General features: G+C 32.8%; 1 protein-coding gene across 2 annotated transcripts in view; it reads left to right on the top strand.

Moving 5' to 3' along the window:
• The window catches only part of DIAPH2 (diaphanous related formin 2), an 881199-nt gene that overhangs the window by 215093 nt on the left and 643246 nt on the right, over positions 1–22860 (top strand). For both annotated transcript variants that reach the window (XM_045817492.1, XM_045817491.1), the window contains 4 exons: positions 9264–9374; positions 16849–16967; positions 18885–19001; positions 21432–21550. In XM_045817492.1, the coding sequence (XP_045673448.1) occupies positions 9264–9374; positions 16849–16967; positions 18885–19001; positions 21432–21550 (466 nt within the window). The remainder of the gene's footprint in view (positions 1–9263; positions 9375–16848; positions 16968–18884; positions 19002–21431; positions 21551–22860) is intronic.

The following is a 22860-nucleotide window of genomic DNA, read 5'->3' as shown; positions in this document are numbered from 1 at the left end:
CCCTAGAGTGGGAATTGAACCAGTGACTCTTTAATTTGTAGGCTGGCACTCAACCACTGAGCCACACCAGCCAGACTGTAGACTTTTAATTGCCTACAAATATTTTATAATGGAGAACACTTTACTTCAAGTATTGGGTTGGTTAAAAAGCCTGTGTGTTTCTTTTTGTAAAATACATGGCACTCTTAAAAAAATAAAAGATAAATTTTTAATTTTTACCAGTAACTTTATTTATTTGGATATTTTGAGTATGTTGGCCATCTCCTGCATGGTATAATGTTGATTGTGCTCAATGTTTTGATTTGATTACTATCAACTACAACTGGTCTACCCGACCATGGAACATTGTCCAGTGGGAAATCTCCACAAAACTTCGCAAAGCACTTTTGACACATTCAATCAGTCAATGCACCCTCTCCATACACTGCACAAATCATTGTGGTTTTTTTGCATTTCAGCTGTGTTTTTACCTCTCTTGAAATAATAAAGCATAGTATGCCAAAAATGTTGTGTATTTTCTTCTATCTTCAATATAAAAATGGCTACACAAAAATTCACCAATTTTAATTTTTTAAATACACACTGATAGGGTAGCTGTCACAATGCAGTTTAACAAAATTGTTTCGACATTGCACAAATTGGTTTTTTATTTTTGCGTTTTAGGTGCATTTTTACCTTTCTTGAAATAATAAAGCATAATATGCCAAAAATGTTGTGTATTTTCTTCTATCTTCGGTATAAAAATGGCTACACAAAAATTCACCAATTTTGATTTTTTTAATACACACTGATAGGGCAGCTGTCACAATGCAATTTAACAAAATTGTTTTGAATGAACTTAAATAGAACTAACTGCTATTAGAGACATCTTACTTTTTGGTCAACCCAATACAATACTTTTTCATACCTATATACTTTTCCTCTTGAATGGTTTAATGTGAGCACAAAGGAGGGCACATTAGGTATGTCCTCCATAAATCTAGGAAGGCTTCAGTGAGAAAGTGGTGCTTTAGCTAGGTCTTAAAGGATAAATGGGAACCAGTAGTATGGTAGGATTGGAGACAGAAGACTTCCAGTAAGTCAAAATTGAGGTCAGAGTAGTCTGCCAGTCACTTCACAAAAGAAGACAGAGTGAGGTAATATCAACTTGCAGTTGAAAGTGATTTGTGCATACTGCAGCAGGAAAACCTAGGGTACACTGAATATAAACAATAGTTGTTTATGGAAAGAGAAAGTAGTATAGTTAACCTCCAATGATGTATTATAAAAAGAGCCCAATCTTTACAGGCTGTTGTTAGTCTAAAAGGTATCATGTCTTAATGTGTTTCAGGAGCTGTGTGCAGAAGTGCATTTAGCATGATTTAATACATTTTAAAGTGTGTTTTCTAATGTGCCAAAAATAATGATAAATTTTTTTGCATGCCATCGTTAGATATGGTACATAAAAACATAGCAGTAAGTATACATTCACTGATGTGTAATAGGTTCACTTATCCTGATTTTACCCATTGGATAGATTTGTCATTTTGGAATATAATGGAGAACCAAAAAAAAAAAACAAAACAAAAGTAAATAAAACAACCTGAGCAGCCTATAAAATGTCACCAAATTCATCAAGTTAGCTTCATGATGACAAAGACATTTTGGCCTTTAATTGGAGTCTATTAACTCTTCTTTTCTATGGTGCTGCAGTGAGCCCAGTTATTTCTTTTTTTTTTTATCCACAGCAGACTAGATGCACAGGTTGTGAGGCTGGGAGAGGGTTTATTCCAGACTGGTGCACTAAATGATCAAGAAGTGACAACTGACAGACTAAAAGCAAGGCAGGAGGAGGTAGAAACTCAATAAAAGACTGGAACTAGAATGTAAAAATTATGACATTTGCTTTCATTTAGTGTCAGAGCAAATAGCCCTAAACGCCTCAATAGCTCCTGAGGGTATCTCTGTTATATTGTAGCTCACTAACTCAGATATTCATTCATGTCCCTGAGTTAGCGAGAAAAACAAGTTATATTTAGGATATTTTGTTTAAGAATATGGCAATTATATAATTTATTTCAGGAAGATTTGTAGGCAAAAACACATGACATTAAATAGAGAAACTATCAGATATATGCACTGATCCTTTGTAGCTTGATTCCACAGTGGTCCTCAAGTGTTAATATTTTACTCTAAGCATACTTGTAAGTTAGTGCACTCACACTTTCACATATGAGGAAGTAGTTTTGGATAAATCACTTAACATGTGTTAGTAGAGGTACGTTTATAATAAAACAAGACACTTCAACTCATGAATAAGGAAAAACATTTGGGAAAAATAAATACGTGTGTTAAATATTAAGTGTTGAATGAATGCCTGATATACTTAAGAAAATTGTTCTATTTATTGACAATTGTATATTATTACCATGTTTAAAGTAAAGTTAGTACGGTGAGGGGATTGTATAGATATATTTGTACAATGCAGTCATTTTTCAAGTTATCATATTGACTTCTTCAGCACAATTTGACACTATTTGATCACTCCTTTATCATAGCTCTCTTTTTCCTCGACATCTGTAATAGTGTGTTCTCCTAGCTTTTCTTTGACCTTATGTTGCATTTAAAATCTCCTGTCTCTGTGCTAAACCCTTAAACACACTGATTCCTAGATCTTGGTCCTAAGTTCTTGGGTCCTTCTCTATACCCATTCTGTACATTTTCCTTAGGCAGCCATATCCATCCTTACGACATCAACTTACAGTTATATGTGATGGATCTCTTTCAATTCTTTTTTTTTTTAAAGATTTTATTTATTTATTTTTAGAGAGGGAAGGGAGAGAGAGAGAGAGAAACAGAAACATCAATGTGCGGTTGCTGGGGGCCATGGCCTGCAACCTAGGCATGTGCCCTGACTGGGAATTGAACCTGCAATGCCTCGTTCGCAGCCTGCGCTCAATCCACTGAGCTATGCCAGCCAGGGCGGATCTCTTTCAATTCTTTATTCCAAATTCCTCCTGACTCACAGACCCCATATATTCAGCTGCCTCTCGACTGGGTTTCAAATTCAATATTGTCCTTACCTGTATATACCTTCCTTTTCTTCATCTTTCTTACCACTCTGGTCCCATCTCCAACCTTAACTTGCCTTTCTCTTGTGTTCCCAATCCTGGTTAACCTTAACATAATCCACCAAGTAGCATAAACTAGAAATGTAATAATCATCTTCAATTATAATCCTATTTTTCCACCATTTCCTCATTCACCACATTCTACCAATTCTACCGCCTTAGTGTTGCACTTCCCTCCTTTGGTATGGTTTACCTCCTCCTCTACTCCTGCTGACATTTCTTTGCTTCAGGTTAGTGTTTTATTATTTCCCTGGGGTCTTACATATTATCTCCACCTTGCATTCTAACCCCTTTTAAGTCGTCTTCCACAAACTTATATTTCTGAAATGCAATTTTTCTTATAACACTGCTTGAAATCCTGCAAAAGCTTCCCATAGCCTCTAGAATTAAAGTCTGGTCCTTGTTCACACAATATGTTTCATCATTTCACTGTTTGTTGCTTTCTCTGTAGCCTCACACAGTCTATTTCTCTTCTACAAAAACTTTTTGGTCTAATCACACTGTATACAGGTTCCTGAACATTTTGTGCTGTTTCACACCTCTACCTCCATACCTTTGTACATGATTTTGTGCTACCTGTAACCCTTGTCAATTTCTTGACATAATTAACTTGCTCTGCACATTTGTATCTTTCTTGGTATTTATTTTGACATGTTTTTTTTTTTCTAACTCCTGCTGGGGTAGGATAAAGAAAGACCTGGTTAATGACAACAAAATACTTAATAATGTTGAATGTGTGACAGTGTCAATAAAATTTTAAAAGCACAATTTGTCACAGCTAATGGCAATATGGATAATCTGTTGGAGAATGCCCTGGAGTTGGCAGTTATTGTACTCTATAGCTCTATGCGCTGTGATTAAAATAGATGTTTGTATAGTTTTCAGAGCTGATAAAATAAATAAAAAGTTCCAGCATTTTCCCACTAATTTTGTGAAGATGTTCCATGTTTAAATGTTCCCTTCTCTACCACTTAGGTAAGAAACTGAATGCTATTTTTTTGTAATAATATCTCTCATGCCAATAAAATTTGAGATATTTAAATACTATTCACCTATCATATCATAACCAATTTATTGGGAGCAGATACATGTTATATAGAAAACCCTAAACAAATAAAGAGCCTTGTCTTAGAAAGTTTACAGTCCATTTGTGATATTCCACTCTCTATGCCACACTCCATACCACACACCCACGGCCCAGGGTGAAGATAGTAATAGCCTATGATTAAAGACTGCAGATGATTATTGTAGAAAGAAAATGTGCTATTATAGTAAAGGAAGGATTATAATGTGGTAGAAAAACTGATAGTAATTGAGTTTAGTACATACTTATTTATGGCACAAATTATTGGATGTTTTATCACAGGCACTGATTTGGTGGTTTTTATCTATATGTGTTTATGCATATGCTTAATAGCTAATATAGATATCGTAGAAATCTCCTTATGATGTAAGGAGATTACTGAATAAAAATGCAAATACACAAACTACTTGTTTCTACTGGTTTAAAATCAGAATTGTAGTCCTAGGCTATTACATTTATTAGTAATGGAGAAAATTCACTGATTTCCTGTGGTTTTAAAGTTTTTATTTTCATGGAAGCTGTATTTAAAAGAAACAGATAGAGAAGACCACTTTGAACTTAGAGGCATTATAAAGAAGCTAAGCAACAGAAGGAATCTGGATAATGGACTTGGTGATATTCAATTAAAGGGTGCTTGTTTTCTTTCTCTACTCCAAGGAAAATTGCTGTTCAGCAATGCCAGATTTGTACATTGTAGTGTGGCAGAAAGGATCCAAGACTAAAAGTTATGCAGCTCGAGTTCTAATCACCTTTGGATTTATTATTAGCTGTGTGATCTTGGGCAAATTACCTAATCTTTCTAGGTTTTCAATTTCTTTAAATAAAGAAACATTAAATGAACATTTAGGACCAAAGTATTTTATGCTCTCTATTGCTTCAAAATCCTGTGATTCTTAGTATCTATCTCCAAAGTTGAATATTTTTTTGAAAAGAAATTGAAAGGTTCAATTATGCTCTTAAAGGTTTATATACTTGAAATTCGAGCATACCAGTTTTGAAACCTCTCATTATTTAGTTTTGTACTGTACTCTTTAAAGCTTAGGTTTTTCACAGTAGGCCAGAAGACTTTATTCTTTAAAGTCTCCAATGCAGTGCTATCCAGTCAAAGTTTCTGCATTGTTCTTTATTCGTACTGTCCAATATGGTAGTCACTAGCCACATGTGGCTCTTGAACACTTGAGCAGTGATCAGTGAGACCAAGCAACAGGATTTTTAACTTTATTTAATTGTAATTAAGTTAAATTTAAATTATGACTCATGGCTCTCTATTGAGCAGCATGGCTCAGTTTTGTGTGTATGCATGTATCTTAAGGGGTGGGGTGGTAGTAAGTAAAGGAGAGTGAGAAACCATTATTTTGGATAATGGAATGACGCCCATAGTTCATTGTTTTATATATATATATATATATATATATATATATATATATATATACATACACATATATACACACACACACAGATATGTATATATATGTATACACACACATATGAATCTCTTTGTACCTCACTTTTAAAAAAATGTTTTTGTGTTCCATGATAGCCATTTAATTTTTATTGTTATAATTGGCATATAATATAACCCTTTTATATTCTAGATAACATCTTTTTAAAATAGTTGTATGTTTTTCTCATTAATCTTTAATTTCAAAGCTAGATATTCCCAGTGTATTATATATGCACTAGTTAAATTTTATTATCTTACTGATCCTTAATAAACTTTTGTCATATGAATCTATGAATGGAGTAAATGAATCATCTAGAATGTACTAGAAATTACTCCATATTTGCAGTAAAGTGATATGGTTTAGAATCATGAGTTCCCTACCCTGGCTGGAGTAGCTCAGTGGATTGAGTGCTGGCCTGCGAACCAAAGGGTTGCGGCTTTGATTCCCAGTCAGGGCACATATGGCCTGGGTTGCAGTCTAGGTCCCCAGTAGGGGGTACATGAGAAGCAACCAGATATTGATGCTTCTCCGTCTCTTTCTTCCTCCCTATCCCTTTCTAAAAATAAATAAGTAAATTATCTTAAAAAAATCATGACTTTCCTTTTTGCAGTATGACCTTGTGTAAGTTATTTGTTTTGAGCCTCAGCTTCATCAAGGATAAGAGCAACTTATCTTGTATGATTTTTCTGAGGATGAGTTTGGATGGTGAGTTATATAAAGCACCTAATACTGTCTGGTAGCTAGTCATGACAACAATAATAACAGTGATAATGGTTTGTGGGTTTGTGTTTATCTATAAATTCAGAACTCACACAATGGGTATTTCACATTTATTCTTAATGTTATTTTCTGCCCTTTAAGCCAATTACATTTTTAAAATTTAATTTTATAGTTATAACTAGTGACAATTATTTTGCTTTTGTTCTTGTCCTGTGAAAAGAGCAGTAATTTTGTAGTATTATAAAGGAATAGAGATAATTAGGATGACAATTGTTCTCCACATTTATATAACATAAATATTTTTGTAAAAGAGCATTGCTTTAGCAGATTATGCTGTAAAATGACATGATAGTATGACTATTTCTCTTATGTTATTTATAATTAATTAGGTATCTCTTACAATTTGATAAACAATAAATAGTACATTGATAAACCATTGCCATTATCTGTTTAACTACTGAATTAACTGTTTCCTAATTATTTTATACTATAGTCAAGGGGTGCAGCTTCTTTATTAAGTTATTTATTCATACATTATATGTAAAGTTTTAATAGCATTGCAACATTTATCTTATTAAATGTGAAGTTATGATATTTTGATATTGATACATTCATTAATTTAATTGACTTTTTCTATGTTTATCATCTCCTGATCTAAATACTTTTATTTGTATAAAGGTACAATTCTAAGACTCATTAACTAGTTTCTTATGGAAGTGTTCTCTTTACTTGTAGGGTATTAATACAAACCATTGAGTTACAATTTCTTTTGGCAAAAACAGTCCTAGCAGATGGTAACTTTTCTCTCTATTAATTCTGGATTGGACATGTACTTAGGCTTGTTCAGTCATGTGATAGTTGTAACATAACAAGGATTACTCCAATATAGCTATGTTCATGTAGAATATACAAATATGTCTCAGCCTATTGTAACTATAAAGACTTCAGTTTTTATTGTTAATAGGAGAGTTATGCATCTATTAAGGCATAAGTATAATAATTTATGTGCTATGTCTTTAAAGTAATACCAAGTGTGGGGTGTGTGGGGCTGGGGAGAGCAATGGGGGAAAAATTGGGACAATTGTGATATAACAACAATAAAAAAGGATAGGATGAAAAAAAAAATAATGCCACATCTATGGCAAATATTCAGTCAGTTGTATGTGTTTTAGCTTGACATTTGAGCATTCATAGGGAATAGACTGCATTGTTCAATTATCATTTTGACATCTAGTAATGTTAGAAACAACTCCTGCAATCTCCTATAAAGCATTTAACTTTTGATTTTTGAACCTGGATGTGAGGTAAATGTGCTTATCACTCAAAGAATCATCTTAAATGCATAAGATATAATTGTAAAAATAAAAGCAATATACCTTTTAATCTTTTCACTGTACTTGAAAAAATAATTATCATCATAATAGGTCTGGACAAGTAAAGTAAAAATACATTTGAAATATATATATTTTGCTAATGTTTTTATTCCATAATATTTGTGCAAGGTAATAAAACTTTATTGACACAAGGAGGCACCACACCAGATTAGGCCTGTAGGCTACAGTTCACCCATAGCCTGTAGTTTGTCAATTCCTGGTCTTTATGCCTACTTAATCTTGGCAGCTTCAGAAGATTGGTTGTCACTCAGAGGAGAAAAGGAGGTTTAGGGATTAGAGGGTTATCTGGTCAGTCTGGGGTCCTTGTGGGACATTTAGTAGTAGGTATATTCAGGTACAGCTGTATTGGTACATGGGGAACCAAAGAGGGGAGAAGACAGAGGTCAGGGTCCCAGCCCAGAAGAGGAAGCCTCAGGGTGTCGGGCACACTAAGCAGATAGAGTAGAGCCCATACCAACTATTGATTTATTTGTGTCCTCTTCTATATATACTAAACATCTTTACAAAATCTGGTATTTTCTGGGAGTCCTCTTGCAGTTGTTCAGCTCTTTGGCCACTCCACTAGTCATCACATACTTTAAAAATAATCAATTTAAACGTTCAGCTCTTCAGTTAAACTATTAGTGGCTATACACTTGAGAGGCATTTTCTAGAAATGCTATTAACAAATAATGTATGGAACACCTGGCAATTTGCATTTTGATAATTACCTTTTAGCTTGCAATTACCAGAAAATAATTCCCCTTTCATAGTAGAGAACTTCAATAGCAGAAGGTAAGAAAAGCAAAATCCATTTTCCAGTGTCAATATAATTAATGAAGCACCTTCACTTAAACAAAAGGCCTTATATTTACTTTATCATGCATGCACATCGTTACTGGTATCACAGTACCTTCTAGTTTATCTTAATTCATTTAATTCATTCTTATACATAATAAATTAATTTATCTTAATAATATATTTTAATACTCTAAATTTTGTGTAAATCCATTCTAATAATAGGATAGAAATAGTATAAATCAACGTAATCATTTCTCTGAGTTATCACTGTTGCCTGTTTAATAGTATAGTACTTTTATAACTTTATTTGATTTATTTTAGAAAAGTGTTTATAACCATATAAAATTCAGGCTAAGTGTCCTCTGAGGACAGCTGGATATGTAAGATACATTTCATGATCATTTTAAAGGGCTCTATTTGCTTATTTTTGGGACTTTGTGTTTCTTGGGAAAGTGTTAAATATTCCTTCATATTGTTCAGCAGATCATGGAGTACTTGACCATCCATCATATCTTCATTACAGTTATTCTGCACACCAAAATTATATTATCATTTTGTCATTTATACTTTAAAATCATAATCATCCTTAAACTTGTATAAATGTTTACATTTCTTATTTTCATAATATATGCATTCATGCCTTTAGTAAATGGAAAAAAATTGTCTGAATACATTCATTAAATGTTTCTTTAAATAATTTTTAAAACTAAGGTTTGCTGTCTAATTGCAGGTGGCCTGTATGCAGTTCATAAATGCCCTTGTCACTTCTCCATATGAGCTTGATTTTCGAATACATTTAAGGAATGAATTCCTCCGCTCGGGACTAAAAACCATGTTACCAGTAAGTTGAGTGTACATACTATTCATGCTGATGAGCTTTTACATTTTTCTTTCTCTAGATGAAAATAGTTGCAACAGAGTAAAGAAATGTGCCTTGATATTTTCTTTTGTAAAGCATTAAGCATTTTTTAAACTTTTTTCTATTGCAGTAATATCAGTCTTTTATCCAACTGGTAATGTATCCAGAATGCTTTTTAATTCTTGAAATGAAAAGGGAACTTCTTTTCTTTCAATGTAAATATTTAGAACATAAAAGAGTACTTTTTCTGCAGTTTCAATTTTTATTTTTTTTCCCTTTTCTTTAATAACTTAGATTGATTTTATTTATATTCTGTACAAGTATGCATAGAATTTCGATTAGTATGTTCTGGATATATTTCTTAAGATTTTTATTCTTGTTAGAGTACTCTAGGAACTTTTCTAAAGAAAAACAATTTTATTTTTTGAATGTGAATATTTTACTCCAATTTTAAGAAGCCAAAGAACTTACATGTGTGACCCATGAACATGAACTAAGGAGGTAGAGATTGGTGGAGGGAATAGGGGTACTGGGAGGAGGTGGGCAAAAGGGTAACAATTGAGACAACTGTAACAATACAATGAATAAAATAAAATAAACAAAAAGAAATAAACAAAAAGCATTTTTCAAATAATGTTATAGGCTTGATCTGAGATAAATGAACAAACTTGTTCTTTAAATACAAACACAAGAGCAGTGATTTTATATTTTATTTAGTATGTTAACTGAAGAAGAGAGACTTTGATTCACACAATAGTATTGTTAAAGGAAACAAGTAAAATCTCACTAGTCTGTTCATTTAAGGTACTCAGGTCACACATGAGAAACAAAAAATAAAAATAAGAGAGGAAAAACAGCCTGAGGAAAGAGAAACACAAAAGAAATGTCAATGAACATGTATGTTAGACTTAGTATTCTAGAAACCAGAAATAGCTTAATCAGGGAAAATTCCTAATGAAGCAGAAGTGTGTAGCATGGGTCAGTTCCTTTTGTGTCTTAACTGAAAGTAGTTGGAAGTCATCATCATAAAATGGATGACTGGTTCTATTAACAACGATTTTAATCAGATGTATGATTGGGTCTATTTTAGAAATTTCTATATCAGTTCCACTTGGGTTGGTTCTTTCACCCATGAATTTAATGACCAAGGAATTTTTTTATTTTTTAAAAATATGCATTTCATTTATTGATTTTAAGTATATTTTATTGATCATACTACTATAGTCATCCCAGTTTTTTTTTCTCCCCTTTATTCCTCTCTGCCCTGCAACTCCTCTCCCACTAGCTTCCCCCACCGTAGTTCATCTCCATGGGTCATACATAGAAGTTCTTTGGCTTCTCCATGTCCTGTACTAGTAATCTCCCCCTATCTATTTTGTACCTACCATTTATGCTTCTTATTCCCTGTACCTTTCCCCCATTCTTCCTTCTCCCCCTCCCCACTATTAACCCTCCATGTGATCTCCATTTCTGTGATTCTGTAGGAATTCTGTTCTAGTTGTTTGCTTAGTTTTTGCTTTTTAGGTTGAGTTGTTGATAGTTGTGAGTTTGTTGTCATTTTACTGTTCATATTTTTGATCATCTTCTTTTTCTTAGATAAATCCCATTAATATTTCATATAATAAGGGCTTGGTGATGATGGATTCCTTTAACCTGACCTTATCTGGGAAGCACTTTATCTGTTCTTCCATTCTAAATGAAAGTTTTGCTGGATAGAGCAATCTTGGCTGTAGGTCCTTGCCTTTTATGACTTCGAACACTCCTTTCCAGTCCCTTCTTGCCTGCAAGGTTTTTGTTGTTGTTGTTGTTGTTGTTGTTGTTGTTGTTGTTTTGAGAAATCAGCTAACAGTGTTATGGGAACTCCTTTGTAGGTAACTGTCTCCTTTCCTGTTACTGCTTTTAAGATCCTCTCCTTATCTTTAGTCTTGGCTAATGTAATTATGAGTTGCCTCAATGTGTGCTTCCTTGGTTCCAAATTCTTTGGGACTCTCTTGGCTTCCTCGTCTTCCTAGAAGTCTATTTCCTTTGCCAGATTGGAGAAATTCTCCTTCATTGTTTGGTCAAATAAGCTTTCAGTTTCTTGCTCTTGTTCTTCTTGTTCTGGCATCCTTAGGATTTGGATGTTGGAACATTTAAGGTTGTCCTGGAGGTTCCTAAGCCTCTCTTCATTGTGTTGAATTCTTGTTTCTTCATTCTGTTCTGGTTGAATGTTTATTTTTTCCTTCTGTTCCAAACCACTGATTTCAATCCTGGTTTCCTTCTCATCACTGTTGGTTCCCTGTACATTTTCCTTTAATTCACTTTTCATAGCCTTCACTTTTTCCTCTATTTTGTGACCATACTCAATAATTTCTGTGAGCATCCTTTTTACCACTGTTTTGAACTCTGAATCTTATAGGTTGGCTATGTCTTTATCGTTTCGTTCTATTTTTGGATCTTTGACCAGTTCTTTCATTTGGGCCATAATTTTTTGTCTTGGCACACCTGTTATGTAGTAAGCGGCAGAGACTTAGGTGTTCCCCCGGGGTGGGGAAACCCACATTACTGTGTTGTGTCACTGTCTGTGGGGGAGGGGTCCAAGAGGCAACAATGCCACTAGCTCTGCTCTCTGCTTTCTGCTGACTTTCAGTCACTTCCCTGCTACCCACAAGCAGATTGGGCCCTTTTGGTGCTGTTTCTGGGGTGGGTGGGTTTGTGTACGTTAGGATCCTTTGGATCTCTCCAAGGAACTCTTTCCTTTAGGGCTGGGAGTTTCTCCTGCCCCTGCAGCCCTGACAGGTTTTTACAGCTAGAGTTTTTGAGGCTTTATTTCCTAGTGCTGGAACCATGGGTTGCAAAGTCTACATTGCTCCACAGTTGTTCCTCCCAGTTTATCTGCACACAAATATGGGAATGCCTGTCTGCTAGCCACCACCTTGCTGCAGATCCTCTCCACCCCAGCTGCTTCTCTGCGCCACTCCTACTGGTCTGGATGAGTCTTTCTTTTTACTCCTTGGTTGTCGGACTTCCATAGAGTTCGATTTTCTGGTAGTTCTGGTTGTTATTTGTTTCTAAATTTGTTGCTGTCCTTCTTTTGGTTGTATGAGGAGGCAATGTATTTCTACCTATGCGTCCTCATGGCTGGAAGTCCCAACAATGAAGGAATTGGTTGCAGTGAATCAAAGCAACATTTTAAGTGACCTATTGGGAGGGTTCAGTGTGCAGTTAACATAGGCATATTATATAATTAGTTGTAGTGTGTGCAACACATTTATTCTTGTTTTGTCTCAAATATTTGTTCATGAAATGTCTTTGGCCTTCATAGCTAGAAATAATGTATAGTCTTCATTCTAGTTTGCTTTTCAGTTGCCTACTGATTTGTTTTGTTCTTTGTCCTCCAAGGGTCATTCTTCTGTTTCTGGGAGAGTGGTAGTAATGTCTTTGGGCACTTGTTGGGTATAGGGGCTCCTTAGCATCCTCTTCTCATTTACTAATATGTCATGTTTTCTGCCTTAGTTTTTACTATTACCCTTTTATCTTTTATTCCTCTCTATTTATAATTGAACATCCACTTTTCTCCCTTACACTATTGAATGGCTGATCAAGAAAGCTGTGACTCTCATTTTAATTTACTTAAGTCCTCATTTTCAGAAAGAATATGTATGGTAGCTTTTGCATTTATCCTTTGAACTTCTGTGTGGGTGTCTTAATTTCTTCTGGGTTCAGTGGTCTCATAGTATGTTATTTTTTTTATTACAGTGACAGCTAAGATTTTGCATCAGTGTTTCTCAGCTACACTTTACCATTTGTCCTATAGCCGTATATAAAGCCTCTTGTGGCACATGTGCTTCTTAATTATATATATTCTTAAAATATGCTTCCAGTTATATTTTTCTTTAAGTACCACATTTCTTTAATATCCTCTGCTTCTCAGATCTCAGTGATTCTGAAGCAGGAGAAATGTGGCAGGTGTCATGTTTCTGTTTCTTAAAGTTTTGGAATAGAACCTCTAAGGATTTTCAGGGTTTTTTTTTCCCTCCCTGAAACAATGGAGTATAACATGGCTCTAGTTCTCAAGCATGATATGGTCATGTCCTGGTAAAAAGAGACTATCAAGATATTATTGAGGGTGGGGAGTAGATATTTATTTTGAAAAAAAAACCATTCTTAGGTATTCCTGATATAGAAGATAATATGAATTCAGGCAGAGCCTGACATTAGAGATTTATTCTTTATTAACATAGATTTCACTGCTGCTGCTGTTGTTGTTACAGTTTTATTATCACAATATGGAGCAAACACCATACTGGTCATGCTTTAACATATATTAAATATAGTTAACATGTCAACTATCTTATTAACTCACTATTAACTTACTAAATATATACATTTAAATCACTAGAATTCATAATAATGAACATATTTTACACATGCAGTGATACTTAAAATATAATAATGGATGAGTCTTTAATAACCTTTCTTGTTTTTTATTATTTTATACCTTGTTATAACAAGGGGATGTCCCTAATACTTTAGGATATAACAGCTAATTAGATGTGGCTATGGTAATATTAGTAGTTGGTATATGGATCAAAAATTATTATTATTTGGAATCATTAAGTGATAGGTAAGAATAGTTCTCAGTATTTCAGTAACCCTGTGACCATCATAATATTATAGTATAGTAAAACTTTTTTCATATAATTATGAGACTCCTAAAGTACAATTATTTTAATTAATATTCTGCAAAAAAATTTTCAAAATTCTCCCATCTCTATGGATAAATTATAGTATTTAAAGTGGAAAATTCTGTTTTCATAAATTTGCTTTAGTAATTTGGAATGAATGAGTCATTACATACTACACAGTGATTTTTGAAATAGTTTTGCTGTGTAGTTAACTTACATTGATTTCTTATGAAGTCTGACTGTGCCTCTTCTTTAAAGTAGGAAAATATTAGGTAAATCATATATGAGAAGGAACATGATAGTAAGAAGTTGTATCTATAGGTAACAAGCATTCTTAATTTCTTTTAAAAGACTGACAAACCCTTCCTTATTCTTTTGATGACTCTAATTTGATTGCTTGACTGGCAGTCTGCCATGTATTGGTAATAGACTTTGATTTCCTTAAGAGTACACTGTATTATAGAGAATTATGGGTTTCAGAAAATCTGCTAAAGCATTCCATATCTATACAGAAAATTTGTTTAGAAAAATAACTGAAATGTGCCCTGGCTGGTGTGACTCAGTGGATTAAGCACTGGCCTGCAAACTGAAAGGTCCCTGGTTCAGTTCCCTGTCGGGGCACATGCCTGGGCTGTGGGTGGCTGGGTACCTGGTTAGGGGTCGGTGAGAGACAGCCAATCAATGTTTCTCTCATGTATCTGTGTTTCTCTGTCTCTTTCTCCCTCCCTTTCCCTCTCTCTGAAAATGAATAAATAAAATCTTTTAAAACATTATTGAAATATTTATAATAGTTCCTATAATTAGTAATAGTGTAATTCAGTAACAATAATATTCTACATTTTTAAACATAAAATTTTCGTTACACATTTTCATTTATTTTTATAATGTATCTCATCTTTGTGATACATAAAACATTATTAATTTATTAAATGATTATTTTATCAAGAATTTATGGATATATCTTTTTAGGTTGGACATTGGATAGGAAGTTTTATGTATATATGTATGTGTATGGATGTATATAGCATTTATATTTTTTTAATGGAACATTATAAATAAATGATATTTACAAGATGTTGCATTGATGCATGTCCAAATTAATATATTATGCTGTATATGTTCATATACTATATATAATATAATATATTGTCCTAATTTGAAACTATATTAAAATTTTTACAAATTATTTTTACTGAAAATATTTTAATTTTATTTATTTGTTTTTTATTTAATTTATTGGGGTGACATTGATTACTTCCTGAAAACATTTTAATCATGCATATTGATTCCATGTTTTATAAAGTTCTGATGCTAATTAAATGGCAGTATTTAACTTGGATTTTTCTATTTCTCAAATATATTTGAATGTGTTCAAGTTTTATAGTGAGTATCTAAGAGAAAACAGAATGTGACATGAGAATAATGAAAGGTTTATATTCCAAAATGTGTTGCAGGTTATTTATGCAGTGACCAGAATATTGAGTGTGTTTTCCTTGTGCTGTTTTCTGAACACAGTTCAGAAATCACCTGATAATATGACTGAGCAATGTTAGACAATTTTGCATATCAATGAATTTCTTTATTCCCCTTCAAAGTGGAAAGCTAGACCTAAAGCAACCTTTTACTAAAGAGGAAACTAGTATAAATATGCTTGTTATATATTTATATGAAATTATACAGATATATATTAATAAGCATTTTCCTATCCTATTTAGCTATATTTTCAGTTAATTGTTATGTTTGGGAATGTTAGAAAAAGAACATCTAGAAATTCCATAAATTTGTGTTTGCCTTCCTTATTTGCCATTACATCTTCATTTTATAAATTGTTCTATTGAATAAAAATACAAACAAGAAGTGCATCCTATTTTGTTTTACTGACCTAATTTGAAGTACACCATGCTTGCATTTCCTTTCAGAGTTCAAGCTCAGCTCTGAAAATCCTAGTCCCACTTTCGGTATCACCCTTGAGCATCCACAGTTGTGATTATACAATTGGGTTTTGAAAGCTGCACCTTAATGGACACATATTAAAAGATATTCCAGGTGATATATATTAAGCCCAACAATCTCCAGTGTGGCATGCTTCCAAGGATTTTGCTTATATTATTATTTTGAAAATTATCAGAGGTTTGTAATGCATGTGCTTATAATGTATTGCAAAACAAACCTTTGATGCCCAAGTTGGTATTTTGTGATTTGCCTAAGCAAAAATGAAAGGTGGGGGAGGAGGCTAGATAGGCAGCCTGATAAAAAGTCCTGATACCATTTTGCTTTGAGTCACAAAATATCATTTACAATAAATTTGTTTATTCAATTTCTCACGCCATACTTGGGACTGTTGTGCTTGAGTATATCGTTGTATTTGTTCTCTATTAATTCAATTGATCTATATTTGTATTTTTTTTGCCAGAGGCATATGTGAATGATACAACTGCATGAGTTCTTTAGTAATCTTTGATTAGTGAGTTTAGTCAAAAACAATAGCATTTAATTTGGGTTGTTAGCAATTAGGTTTTTTTTCCTTTGTAAAAGTGATTGTTAATTTTTTAATGTGAATAATCAGAATCTGGGGCATGAAAAGAAAATCCAATGAATGCAATGAGATTCTTTTATTTTAAAGTAGAAAAACATTGTGCATTTACTTTCTTTTAGGAAACCAAGTGTGTGGGTCAATATTTGAAATTACTTCTGTGTATATAAATGAATAATAGTGTCTGGCCTTTATTACCAAAATATACTGTTGTCAAACTGTTATTCATCTGTTAAATTTTATGTTTAAATATTAGGATCTAAAAGAAAAAGAGAATGATGAGCTTGATATTCAGTTGAGAGTATTTGATGAGAACAAGGAGGATGACCTAACTGAATTATCACATCGTCTCAGTGACATTCGAGCAGAAATGGAATATCCTTTTGATAAACTAGAAAACTCATTTTCTGTATGTTGTGAAAAATGGATTTGTGGATGAATTTGTGAATCATTATTCAAATTCTTGTCTGCAAGCCCAATTTATATCGATTTATTTATATTAGAACCTCACTATGATGCTTTCCTTGAAACTCATGTTGATAAACTGTCAGACTTTCCTGATGATTTACATAGACTATATTGAAATCTGCACAATGGCTTGCTGTATTATAGGTATATTCTGCGTAATGTTCTTGAATACAAAGAGTCTTAAGGAAATATACCTCACACATGAAGATTTTGAGGGGAAAGTTCACTGAGTTCATAGGTAGGTGGCTGTAGGTAATATATTTATTAGTTTATTAAATGGTACTCAGTGGTTTAGAGATATAATTCAGTTCAAATAAATGTCTTATTCTCAATTCAGATATTTTGGTTCCTTAGCAAAACAATGTTTTTTGTTCCTAGAAATGTTTAAATGTGACGGTATCTGACTATAACAAAGCTGTGTATAAGAAGCATTCAAGTCAAATAGAACTGGCACATAATGTTCCTTCGACAACCATTTATTACATAATGATTTTATATCTCACAGATGGTTGTCACTACATTATTGACCATTTATTTCACATCCGTTCAATTTCTTACTTATGGATTTTAGGGAAATTGGGAAATACTTCAGAACCAAAATGACCTTTGAGCTAGACCTCTTTTGTTCTATGATGTTTTGTTTCTTCCTCCTCTCCCCCTAAAAAAATCTGGAAGTAGTTTTCCCTTCTTGAAACTTCTAGAGTGCTTTTGTTTGCATCTCTCTTATTTATGTAAACATCTATGCCCATTTGAGAGGGCAGAAATGTTCTATTTCATATTTTCCCTCCAATGTTCCTATCGAAGTGCTTTATACATAAGTACTAGATAACTAGGTATGCAACAAATCATGGTGATAAGGGATAATATCTCATAATTTCTTATCCATTGTTAGTGACTCTAGTCCACAGTGACTTCCAGAATATTAAATGCTTTTTATGTCAATTAATAAATATCTTGCTTTAAATACATTTTTCTTATAATTAAACTTCACCATAAAGCTATTTTTGGACCCATCCTGTAGCTACTTATGACCTTATGAGACTTCAACACAACACTCTTACGTGAGGTCTAAGAAGTGATCCCTCATATACTTAATCCTGCTTCAGAAAAAATGTTGACATTTCAGGTTATTTTTAGGGTGTTGAATTACATCTCTTCTACCTTTCTTTTTACTTTCAATGTAATGATTTTCCAGATCCAGTTTTGAAATCTTTCTAGTTTATTAAACACTTAAACTTCTACCATTCTTTATATATACTAAGAAAAAAGTTGCTAGTTTTATTCTTTACTGTCCATCTTTCATTAAGTAGTAAAATACAAATGAATGCAAACAATAATGATTTCAGATTTTATTACTTCATCTGTATAAAATAAAACTGGTTTATGATCCTTTATCTGTCCACATAATGCTATTTTACCTTTTTCTGTCCTATGTCACAGTGAAAATGAAGGAACATTGGCTTTTGTGAATAGTATATAGGTCTTGCCTCTATCACAGCTACAGAAAGATTAAGAGAAAACCATTTTTATTAAAAGCATTGGTGTTCCAGTTGTACCAGCTTTTCCAGTTGTACCAGACTTTAAAATATAATGAATGACTGATCATTAATATTTTGATGGTTAAATGGTCTTGGAAATACTATTTCAGACTGTCTTGTTAAAAGATTAACATGATTCTATAGATTACATTTCTTTGTGTAAATGTTTAAATATAAGATAATAGAGTTGAAGTCTTAGAAACAGTAACACAAGCAAAAGTATAAATCAATGAATGAAACTTTCATGAAGAATCTTTGATTTTTTTCCTTGACTTACTTTTTTCACTGATATGAATGAAGTATACCATCTTCTGTATAATATGTTGAAGGACACAGCTGCTGAAAATTACTTATTATCCATTCTACAACATTTTTTGCTCATCAGAAATGATTATTATGTCAGGTAAGAAGCTATGTGAACAATTTGAGTTAGATATTAAAGGAAAGTGAACAATGTGGTGGGTCCTAGCCAAAAATTATGAGCTTGACAATTTAAGATAACAGTTTTTAAACAGTGTTAATTTCTTTTTAATTGGGCCAGAGGAATTTATTTATAAAAATGTGACACCCCAATGACAGGACTTTTAATAGCAAGGAACCCCACAGATTTTATTAACCTCATGATTAATTTTCTTTGCTAGATAATGGTAGTACAGAGTCAGCACTAAACAGTCTATGGTAGAACTTTAAAGTTGTTATACATTTTAATAAGTAAGGTTTTACTACTATTTCTATTTTATCGTTTTTATTTAGTAATAGATGTATTCTTTTCTAAGAAAATAATAATGCTAATATTTTAGCTTTGTATTTACTAATGTAATTCTTCAAAATAAATGATTATGAGAATAATCCAAAAAGTTAGAAGTTTTAGAGTCTAGTAACTGGGAACATATCTGAAAGCCGTAAAGTTAGAGAAAGGTTTCTGAGTGACTAAAATTTTCTATCAGGTGGTGATCATGATCTCATGTTTACCTGTTCAGAAGACTCCTAGTTGTTCTTGGTAGTCTAATATGCATGACATTCTGTGAACTGAGGTTTTCTGATTTGTCAAACTTTGCTTGATTAATGGGAAAAGGAACACTACCATGGGGTCAGCTAGAGTCATAACAAAAATGACAGTACTGAAGCCATGGAAAACTATCATAGTCCAGACCAGTACAATAACTGATGAACACATCATGATGTTACAAAGACATAGAACAATATTGAAAATATTAAATTTTATGCTTTTTTTAAAGTAGAAAAGATGGTAATACACTTAATACGATTATGGTTTTCTAAAATAACTTGGTAATTAAAAGGGTACTATCGCTGTGTTTTCACAGCTATCTGGGGAAGTTGTGTGAAGCTTTCAATTTCTCAGTAACTTTGATTAAATGAGAACTTACTGTAATATAACATCCTTTTCATTCTGAGAAAATCCATGTGTGGTAGAAGTGTGACAGACACTTATATTCTGCGGATAATTAACCTGTCTTCGAGGACAAAAATTTTGTTTTCCTTGTTTACCCAAAGAGTCATTGACTAGGCTGATTTTAATCCGATGTTATTTACCCTAGACCCTATGATGACTTGCAAGAGCCTCAGATGTGTAATATACAGGGGTGGAGAAAAGTAGGTTTACAGTTGTGAGTACATGAAACAGTTTATCCTTTTATTATTATTTATTAGTTGTATTATTTACTTGTATTACAATTGTAAACCTACTTTTGCCCAACCCTGTATATCATCATTTATTCTTATTCTTGATACCAGTCCTATGACAAAAGTCATATAAGAACAATGGGACTGTGTTTGGCCCCATTAGCAAGCTTTTAGTAGGTTGGCTAGTTATTATCACACAATTTTATGGAAGTTTATGTTATAATTTGTCTATAGTACTATTTCTTTCTGATATTTCTCTTTTGAATTTATTAGCCACTGGTCAATACTCACTTTTCCCAAAATATTAATGCCGAAAGTGTCTTTTTAAAATTTTGAAGTATGAAGCCCTGGCTGGCGTAGCTCAGTGGATTGAGCTTGGGCTGCCAACCAAAGTGTCGCAGGTTCGATTCCCAGTCAGGGTACATGCCTGGGTTACAGGCCATGACTCCCAGCAACCGAACATTGATGTTTCTCTCTCTCTTTCTCCCTCCCTTCCCACTCTAAAAAATAAATAAATAAAATCTTTAAAAAATTTTTCGAAGTATGCACAAGGTAATTTTTAAGGCCATAACTACCTTGATAGATTACAGAATTATGATATGATTTAAAACCTTAGATACTTTGACCAAATTGAGGTTATAGCCATGCATATTAAGTTCATATGATTGCATAAAATGGATCTTTTAAAATATGCACATAAGTAGATCTTTGGAATAGTCTGTACTATAAGTGACTCAGTCTGGTTTTTATTGGAGTACATTTAAGACATTGCTTGCCACCTGATGTGAAGATACTCATTCCTCATTGAAATTGAGAACATGTAGAGACCTAGAGCTATTTCTAGGTCCATGGATATAGGACTAACAGGTCACTTGTTTTCATTAACTCTAGGAACAAAAGCTTAAGTTTAAGTAGGTAAGGTTGATAAGTAGTGTTTTTGTACTCAAGCATAAATCCCTGACAACTAGAGTATTAAGTCACTAAGTGGTTGCAGTTGATTATATTATAGTGGGTTCTGCATTATAGCATCCAGACCATCTTTAAATGTAGGCATATTTCTTCTTAAGGAAGTGTTATGACTCAAAATATTTTTAAGCAGTGCTAGAAAAAGACTTAGTTCTTTTATCATGCTGAAAATTGATTTATATAGGTAGAAAAGGTATTCAATAATAATTTCTCTATTTTTCAGGCCACAGTATTACAAAATAATTGAGGAATGTGTTTCACAGATAGTGCTGCACTGCAGTGGTATGGACCCAGATTTCAAGTATAGACAAAGATTAGACGTTGATTTCACTCATCTCATAGGTAGGTAATATAATCCTCAATGTGCTTTGATTGTATTTTATTCTCTGCTGTATAATAGGCATTTTTGAAAGGTAGCTCTCATTCATACTGTACTTCTACTAATATCTGATAAATTATTGTGTCTGTGGGTACTCAAACACAATAATTGTTAATTATGATGATCATGAAAGTTCTGCCTTTGTGATTGAAAATATTAACGTATTTGATAGGTCTAAACACTCTTGAATTCAGATTAAAATTAATACTCTACAAAAAACATCGTTTTATTATAGATGAATGCCTTGGTATTTAGAAACACAACTCTGAAGTGTTTTGATTCTGTTTATAGTTGTACCTTATTGGCTTTACATGTACAATAGGGTCTAATTAGTAATATACCTATGTTATTCATGTTAAAGTTTGAGAAAAGAAATGCAGGGTTATTTCAGTAACTTAAGGCCTTTTAATTCTGTTGAAGTAGATCAATTTATATTTCATAGACTTAGAGCTAGAAAAGAATTTGAGATCATATTCATCTACTTGGATTGCTGAGGAAATGGCCCTTTATCATCCTATACTGATAATTAGTTATATTTTCTGGAGCACTATCTGGACAATGTGAAACCTATTTTGTGAAATATGCTGTGCTATGTGACCTTATAGTTGAATAGTTTTACTTATACCTAATCAAAATCACTATTGCTAAAATTCAAGGATTAATTCATTTGCCTATCTTTAAAAGAAGAAAAAAGCAGCTATTTAAAGCCAATTATATATTGTTCATTTCATAACACAGGGCAGGCTCACATTAATATTCAGATATGAATCTTTATTATTATTTATCATGTAATAATCTTTTTTACTCATTTATTAATGAGATATAGATACTAGTTTGTTGTTCCACTTATTGATACATTGATTGGTTACTTCTTGTATGTGCCCTGACTGGGGATTAAATTCGCAACATTGGTGTATTGACATGATTCTCTAACCAACTGAGATATCTGGCTAGGGCTATTCTTTTCTGCTTTTAAAACTCTTGCTTCCTTATTCTAGGCAATCTAGAGACTTATATGATAGAATAAACCATCAACCTCACATTTTAGCTCAATACATTCTCTCTTTCTCTCTCGGCTTTTCATGGAGCATTTGTATTATGAGAATTTCTCCATGTTAACCTTTTAAATAGAACTTTGATAATTTTTCCATATTAACCTTTAAAATGTGGTTTTGAATGTCTGTATAACATTCCATTTTATGGAATTCCTTAATCATCTTCACTAGTTCTTTCCTATTGTACATCTAGATTGTTTTTGGGTTTTTACAATTAT

Source organism: Phyllostomus hastatus, unplaced genomic scaffold (assembly GCF_019186645.2).
Source record: "Phyllostomus hastatus isolate PE091 unplaced genomic scaffold, TTU_PhHast_1.1 phas_scaffold_28, whole genome shotgun sequence".
NCBI lineage: Eukaryota > Metazoa > Chordata > Mammalia > Chiroptera > Phyllostomidae > Phyllostomus > Phyllostomus hastatus.
The sequence above is the reverse complement of the archived record's forward strand: the minus strand, read 5'-3'. Positions and strand labels throughout refer to the sequence as shown.